General features: G+C 42.9%; 1 protein-coding gene across 1 annotated transcript in view; it reads left to right on the top strand.

The window, feature by feature from the left end:
* The window catches only part of PGBD5 (piggyBac transposable element derived 5), a 35,639-nt gene that overhangs the window by 6,833 nt on the left and 20,606 nt on the right, over window positions 1-8,200 (top strand). The window contains exon 2 of the mRNA XM_010173401.1: window positions 2,017-2,151. Within this exon, the coding sequence (XP_010171703.1) occupies window positions 2,017-2,151 (135 nt within the window). The remainder of the gene's footprint in view (window positions 1-2,016; window positions 2,152-8,200) is intronic.

The following is an 8,200-nucleotide window of genomic DNA, read 5'->3' as shown; positions in this document are numbered from 1 at the left end:
AGGGTAAGCAGGCTGCAGGAGAGCTGACGCTGTGGTACAGAGGAGGGAGCTGAACTAATGACAGAGGGTAAAAAAAATTTCCTCAAGTGATGCTTATACAGGCTTTTCCTTCTGTTGCTCTCCATCATACAGCAGGGGAGATTGTAACAGTCGAGCCACACCACTCTGCGGGATCTGGCAGGTAAGAGGGCCATTCCAGAAGCTGAGGAATTCTTAATGGTGTATCCAGCTCCATCCCAAGAGATGTGGTCCTCCCCTCTGCATGAAAGAGGCAGAAAGGCAATAGGGAATGAGGGCACATTTAATATTTGCAAAACACTGTCAGAATTCCTAGAGGTGGAAGTGTGAAATGGCCCAGGAGGCCTTCGGAAGGAAGAGCAGTGTTTCGTGTGGACCTTGAGAGGGGAAGAGGATTTGTTGCCAGTGGGGAAACGGGGCAGCTACAGCTTTGAGAACAAACAGCTTTGTTTGCAGCTCTCCTTGCTTGCATCTGCATTTTGGTGCATAATTTGAACATTTTACAAGAGTGCTTTCAGATGGTCCTGTGAATGTTTTATGAGCCGTTAAGAAGTGGAGCGCGTACGAATGAAAGTGTGCAGCTGCCACTGTGTGGGGAGGGCACGGGTGCCTATTTTGGGCTGACAGAGTGATGTTCAACAAGCATCTTATATTCAGGAGGCCAGCAGCTGCTCATCACTGGTGCTTAACTACTTACCCACCACATCTCTCCTACGAGCATTGCTCCCAGGTTTAAGGCAGCTTTGTTCTCCTTTCCAGTACTGGCTGCATGCAGATGTGCACAAAAATAGCACACATGCAGGTGTTGAAAGGGTCGGTCCAAAGGTGAGAGCCTCTGCACTGGGGACACCTGTATCTGAGCCTGTCTTCTGGGGTGCTAGTCACTGGAAAAGAACATGTTCCTTTAGATCATAACCCATCTGACTTATTTTACACATCTTTAAAAGAGTATGCATTATGGCCTGATGGGACTGCTTTCCCCTTGTGTGCTAGGAGGGGATCCTGCAGTGACTTGCTCTGATTTAGATGTAGATATCTGAATTTGGTCAGCATTCATCAGCTGAGACCTTTCAACAGTTTCCAAGCATTTGTACTCTCACAAGTGACTTGCTAGACAACTCACACACTGTGCAGTCAGGGGTGTGTATGTTATGCACAGCTACCTATGAGCTGCAAGGAGGTTGTTGTGCTTTTCTATAGGTGAGTTCTACAGTATAAAACCTGATGTCTTGGCAACAGAATTAAAGGAGAGAAGTATGACCAAACAGCTATAAGGAACAGGGAACTGCTTATATCATCTGGATGCAGAAAGCAGAAATTGCTTCACTTTCACAGGTGTTTCACTATTTGCTCCAGTCTGCTTTGTCTTTTTCTTTTCCTGCCTCTCATCCTTTGTCTCTGCCTCCTTTTGTCAAATTTTCAGCTCCTGAGGCAACAGAGGCTTCCCTGAAGCTGCTGCCACCAGGAAAAATGTTTTCTGTCTCTTCAACACCTCTTTAAGTGGCAGCAGAAAATATCTTTTTCTCCCTTAACTTCTCTCCCTCTTTGCTGTATGTTTTCCTTTGCTGTAATCAAGCAGTGTACTTTACAACATATTGTAGGGGATGTTTGAGTGGAAGACATTCTGCCAAACAAGATGAAGCTGAAGATGAAGCTTGGAGAAGGATGCTGCAAACAAGCCTCACCTGCCCTACGCCCTGCCTCTATTTTGGAGGGATGTGGAACTGTAGCTGATAATGAGAAGTGAGAGCCATGCCTTGCAGTGTTTGCCAACCAGATGTAGAGCAGCCATCCACAATGGAATTGTGCTTGGCCAGGCTTTGGTTTTTGTTGAATAGTAGCATTGAACAAAAGTGGTTTTGCTCCTTTGTATGGGGTGATGCGCACAAGCACAATGCAAGGATTGTATTTCCTTGGAAGAAGTTAAAGCACCATTTTTTTCAGCAATCACATATTCTTCTGTTTCTTTCCCCCCACCTCTTTTCTTGACAATTGCAGGTACTACATGAGCCCCTGATTGACGAGGATCCTGTTTTCATTGCCACGTGCACAGAGAGGGAGCTGCGCAAGAGGAAAAAGAGGAAATTCAGTCTCTGGGTTCGGCAGTGCTCATCCACTGGTTTCATTTGCCAGGTGGGTTTTACCTCTTCAGATGTGTTGATTCAGTTCCAGCAGGCCCTTACATGTATTGCAGAACCAAAGATAACAGTCACTTTTCTTCGTTGCCTTGCTGGGAACTACAGTCTGAATGCAGTAGGCCTCTGACTCCTGCAGATACTAAAGCCAAAGGACAGTGACAACAAGTTCCTGACACACTGCTGTATGATTTAACTGAAGGTGCCTGTCCCTAATACTGTACATCTGTCTGCCAGCCCTAAGCTAATTAAATTGAAATGGAGTTAAAAGGTCTGTCTGTTTGTACGTCCTAAGTTTATCTAAATGTCTAGGTACTGTGACTTCTGTAATTTTTAATGAGTCAGCTTCTCCCTCTAAGTATAGTGCTGCATCTGTGATAGGCAGCAGTGTCCAATAGACTAAATCAATATGGTATCAAGATGTCCATTTTTCTGTCAGGAACGTATTATCAGGGTTTCCTATTACATCTCTTTTCACACCTCTGCTTTTCTACCAAAGAAATAACATCTGATGTGATCTCAAAGTGAGATATGAGCTTGAGTGCAAGATGTGTTAAAGGGGTTTGGTGTTGTAAAGCATTGGAGATAACTTTTCAAATTCTCACATTTCTCAATTGCTGATGTATTTTGAGAGCTCTTGAAAAATATGGCCATTTATTTTGATACCTAGAGGAGAGGGGGCAGATATTTTCTGATATTTCTTTTTCCCAAGAGCTTCTGTGAAAATATTCCAGAGCAGTGGTTCAGAGGTCCAGGTAGGATGTGCACAGTGCCTGCTCAGGCTGAATGCATGTCAGAACTGCAGAGCCTGTGGATTTGCTGCAGCTAAACATTCGTTCACAGTAAAATTTGATCCCTGAATCACGACGGCTGTTTGAGTAGCTGTGCAAGAAAGGAGGCTCGCTGGGAAGATGTTTGCATTTTCAGGAGTGCTGTTCGCTCTAAGAAGAAAATTAGGATCATACATCTTCCATCCAGGTTTTAAAGCAGTTGTTTTGTCCGACACAAAATAGATTCACCTTGGGAAGCATCCTTGGAAGTTTCCGCTCTCAAGGCTTTTGGAAAGTCATTTGCTATGCAGAGGCAGTGTCCTTAATCTCCAAGGTGAACTCCACCAGTCCCACACACAGCTTATTACTGAAGCTTAATGGGTACAGTGAGCCCAAAGTTTGCTGATCTCTTGCTGTGCTCCCACCAGCCAACTGCCACTAAACTAATGTCTTCAGACATGCCAGAGGTTTCAGATTCTGAGCTATAATTATGTTGCACCTCCCGTCCTGTCCATTGAGAAAGTAAATTAATGGAATGTCAAATTAAACAGAATAGATGCTCAGCACCACCCTAATCCTCCTGCTCCCTTAATGAATTAGATACTCATGCTTCACTTGCATCCGGATGACGTCCGGGATCATCTTACCAGCTGCCTTCTATTTTCATTCCATGATTTGTCTGTAATTATCATCATGCTAAAATGATCGGCTGAGGGTGACCTTAGGGAAGGGTGAAAAAGAATATACAGGACTATGAACGTTCATGGTAAATGGAAAAACCTAGTCTGGGAAAAATGGGGATCTTCAGCTATGGTATGCTTGAAATGCTACATTCAGTTGTGTGTCACACTTACAAGGGATCTTGCAGAATTCAAAGCACTTATTTGGTAGTTGTTTGGGCTTTTTTCAGTGTTTAACGTATAGAGAGAATTGATCTAAGTAAGAAGAAAATACAGTGTTTTCCCCCTTCATGTGCACACCTTCCTATCCATCTCTTGTGAAACTGCCATGATGGAGGAAGAACTTGTTGCCTGACAGTTAAGGACTTACTGGTCTATCACTTGTCTGCTGTCAGAAAAACCTTGTAGCCCCCACTTAGAAATATGTAGAAATTCTGCAATACTGTCTGGATGAGTTCCCTCCCTCATTGTTTCCATGTGATGACACTGAGGTAATTTTATTCAGGATAAAATATGAGTATAAACACTTAATAATTCAGTTTCAAAAGTCGGAATAATATATATCTCTAAATAGATGAGGCAGCCCAGACAGAAGAGGGAAGTGAGCTAGGTATGACTGGCTCTCAGGAATTGAAGGAACCCTAGATCTGTGATGTTCCTGGATAAAAGCAAGGTCCTCTCAACCGGAATGATGAGCCTGATGTTAAAAAAATCTCCATTTGAGAACATCCAGGTTTTCCCAGTGATCTGCTTTTCCTACAATGAAAAGAATTGCTTGTTTTGTTTCCTAATGTAAAATTGATACCATCAGTGTTTTGAAGCCACATGCTGAGCTATTCTCTGAACAGCTCCTAGTTGGCAGCTCACAGGGCAGTTGGTAACATTAGGAGTTTTAGCTGTTTGACTCCCCATGTTCCTCTGTCTGCTTGTTCTCATGAACAAAACTCTCAATTGCTTTTCTGGGTGTGAGTAAATACTTCAATTTGATGACTCCGTTTGCTTTTTTATGCAAATAGTGTTTGATTAAAAATCTATCCCAATAAACCATTCATGGAACAACAGTGGCATAAAAAACAAATATTGATTGTGGATGTAAGAAGGTGCATAGGCTTATATATGCATAATATAAATAATGTATGTATATTAGACTACATTTCTGTAATACAGATAACCTGACTCCACCCTGGCACTTAAGTCTGTTTTAAGATGGATACACAATTTCAGATCATATCTCTGCTTCGGTATTTCTCTAGCAAAGCATCTTGTTGCAGTGAATAGCTTTGTTGCTGAGTTTTTCACGGTCAGCTGGCCAAGTGGGAACATGCAGGAAAGACACATCATTCAAACAAAGTAAATATATGTCTACAGCAGCTGGGAACATGAACAAAACCTTTCCAAGGTTAGAAAGGGCTCCAAGAGAGCTCACTTTGGCAAAGTAGGCAGCAAAACTGCTCTGATACTGTTGCCTTTTTCACCCATCCTTGATGCTGGCTGGACATCAAGGTGGCAGCAGCTACTGCTGTAGAAGAGGGCTTGGACCATCTAGTTTCTTTCTTTCTAATTCAATAAAAACAGCAAACTCAGTTTGCAGGTCCTCAGGTGAACCTCTCTGCTCCATCTCTTCATTTCCCTCTGATACATTTCCCTAAATATGTGTTACCACTAAGACACTTTTCAAACCAGTATTTTGATATCTTGATTGCAGTTTAAATGATCACAGCAGCTTAGAAGTGTTTCTTTCTTTTTTAGAGTATTTGCTGAGTAAGTCATCCTATTTAAATCAAAACTCCAGTTGTGTCAGTTTTTATTTCTCTCTTTTTCTCTCAAAAGAATCTGGAACACTTGCTTGTAAAAGAAGTCCATAAATATGATTGGTAGGACTCTTTTTCATTTTAGATACAGCAACAGAGCTCATAAAAAAAATGCTAAGAGTTCCCAAATATTGTCAAGGCTAGTTATTTTTTCCTGGTAGGACACACCATGCTCTCTTTCCTTTTCTTGTGTGGCTCATAAAGAATGAATGTGGCCACGAGTATCTTTTACTAAGTCCTTGCATAAGCTCCTCCTGCACAAGAAAGTTTTATAGTCATTTTGCACAAGGAGAAGGAAGCTCAGGAAGCTGGTGCCATGCACTGAAGCCCATAGGGAGTCAGGCAGGACGAGCTATTCCCATCATGCCTTATCCTAAACCACAGGCCTATGACACAAACATACCTAAAGACAGTCCCTGACCCAAAGAGCCATCAATCAACAGAATGAAAGGCAGGTGGTAGACAGCGCTGCAAAGGGACAGTCAGGCAATATTAATCACTATGATAGGTGCTAATGGAATTAGCTCATCAGTCTAATTCTTCATTTAAAAAACCTGTGATATCATGGTGGCAAAGTGATAACTTTATGGGTGTGCATATCCTTTCCTATTCCTTGGGGTGAAATTGGTTCTCTGAGGCTAGTCTGGACACTCTTCCCTTCCCACACCCCCTCCCTAGCCCCAACTATATGGGCTCTGCACTTGCTTTTATTTGCTGGCAGAAAGTTCTTGAAATAATATGTTTCATTTTCATTAATATCCCTGTGAAATGTGTTGCTTAGATTTATGAAGTCCTTTAGATCCTTGTGCTGGGACTTTGAGTTTCCACCTTCTACTACTTACCCTGAAGAAAGTGATGAATCAGAACAGATTAAGGAAAAGGACTATGTCTCTGCAGCTTGAGTCTTCCCATGTTACTGAACAACCAGCAACTTGCACTATAGCAGTATTTAAAGAGTGCAACTTGGATCAGGGTTTCTTACCCTCATGAGAGGGTAAGAAATGGCTCTGTCCCTGAAGAGCAGCAGTCTCAGTGAAGGGAGACATCTGAAGTCACTCCACAGATTAGTGACAGAGCTCTCAATTGCAGCAAAAAAACCTGAACAATGTAAACATGCTTTTACAGTAAAGGTAAGTACTGTCATCTCAAATACTTCATAACCCTGTTCATTTTACAGAGTAAGAACTTAATTCCGGAATTTAGGGAAGCTGAGATGGTGCACCAAGGAATTTCTAATTTCATGACACAGCACATAAGTGCACTCAGTCACCGGGAAAGGGAGGGGCAAATAAGCCTGGAGTTAATTTTGTTTTCAAGGTCAGAGTTGCAGGAGTTAGCCATCTGTGCATTTGTTTAATAAAGCTGCTCAGAATGTTGGTGTTTCAGCTTGTTTTAAGTTCTGTTTAGAGATTAGTTTGAGCCCTTGAGTTTCTTTAAACAGTGCCCTGATAATTTCTCTCTTGCTGGAACAGTTGCATCTGGAAGACAGGGATGTAGCTGCTGCTTTGAGGAGGTTCGCAAGGTCAGGCTTTGGCTGGGAGGGGATCCCAGGAAATCTAATCGCCTTCATTTGTCAGTCACTGGAGGCTGGAAAATCCTGTCTGCTTTCTTCCTCTGGCTCCCACCAGGCTCTGGCTTTCTAATGCATGCAGTTCTGTATTGTCAGCATCTGAGAATCTCGGATCTCAATTAAAAGTCAATTATCCTCTTGCTCACCAGTATTAAGTGGGAAGGTATTTTTGCAGATGTGTGAATGGCCAGCCCCATTCGTTTCTGTGGAGTTTACAGTCTTACAGTGTTTCTAGATGAATGGGAAAAACGAACATCTACATATGACCTAATGCAAAGATCTCTCCCTGAGTTTACACGCAGTCCTAGTGTCTGTTTCTAGATGGAAGTGGAGGTTAATTTCAGTTCCTGTCTGTGGTGTTTGGAGTTTCTGATGATAAAACTACCTGCGTAGTTGAATCCTTTCTGCAGCTGTCCTCACTCAGTGCAGCTCTGCCCAAGGAAGGAGGCTAAAAGTATCAGAGCCTCCTCTCTTCCTCACTTAACAGTTTTGCCATGGGAATGCCCCTCACAGATCCCATCCCTTTGTGCTGGGTAGGCAGACCAAGAAGACCATCTCTGCCCTAGCAAGTTTAGCATCTAAATGCAAGATGGAGGCATAAGCCTGCCACAGTGAGTTGCTTTAGTTCAGACAACTCTCTGCTGCCCAGAGACTGCAGCAGGATGTGTACAGCAGCGTTTGCTGGGCAATGTGTGTGGCAGAGAGCTGGGACCAATGTGCTGCTACGCACCAGGGAGCTCCCTGCTCCCAGTGAGCCTGCACAGGCCAGGCGGTCATCAGCCTTGTTGCTCCTGGGTCCTTGATGTTACTGAATTGTCATCTTCTGGGTTTTTTTTTTTATGAAGCCTTTATAGCTTTTTATGTAAGTATTTTCCTCCTTGAGCTGCTACATATTATCTTCATATCCTCATATACATATTGTTGAGCTGCTCAACAATTACAGCACTTCTGATAGTTTTTACTTTTCTTATCTTGCATCACTTATATACCTTCTCACATTTATCCTCAGTTACACATCTTCTCACAGCTCAACAGTAATTTTCTTAGAAAAACTGGAGCTAAGGCTGTGCAATTGTATGGCACCAGAGTGAGGCCTCAACCACGCACCTGAGCTGGGCTGCCGGTTACACAGAGGGAGCTCGACAAAGCAGTGCTGAGAACATAGCAGCACCAATGCATAGATTAGCAATTGCATTGTGAGGGTTGCATCCTTTCT

Source organism: Antrostomus carolinensis, unplaced genomic scaffold (genome assembly GCF_000700745.2).
Source record: "Antrostomus carolinensis isolate BGI_N321 unplaced genomic scaffold, ASM70074v2 scaffold5118, whole genome shotgun sequence".
In the NCBI taxonomy this organism is placed as follows: Eukaryota; Metazoa; Chordata; class Aves; order Caprimulgiformes; family Caprimulgidae; genus Antrostomus; species Antrostomus carolinensis.
The sequence above is the reverse complement of the archived record's forward strand: the minus strand, read 5'-3'. Positions and strand labels throughout refer to the sequence as shown.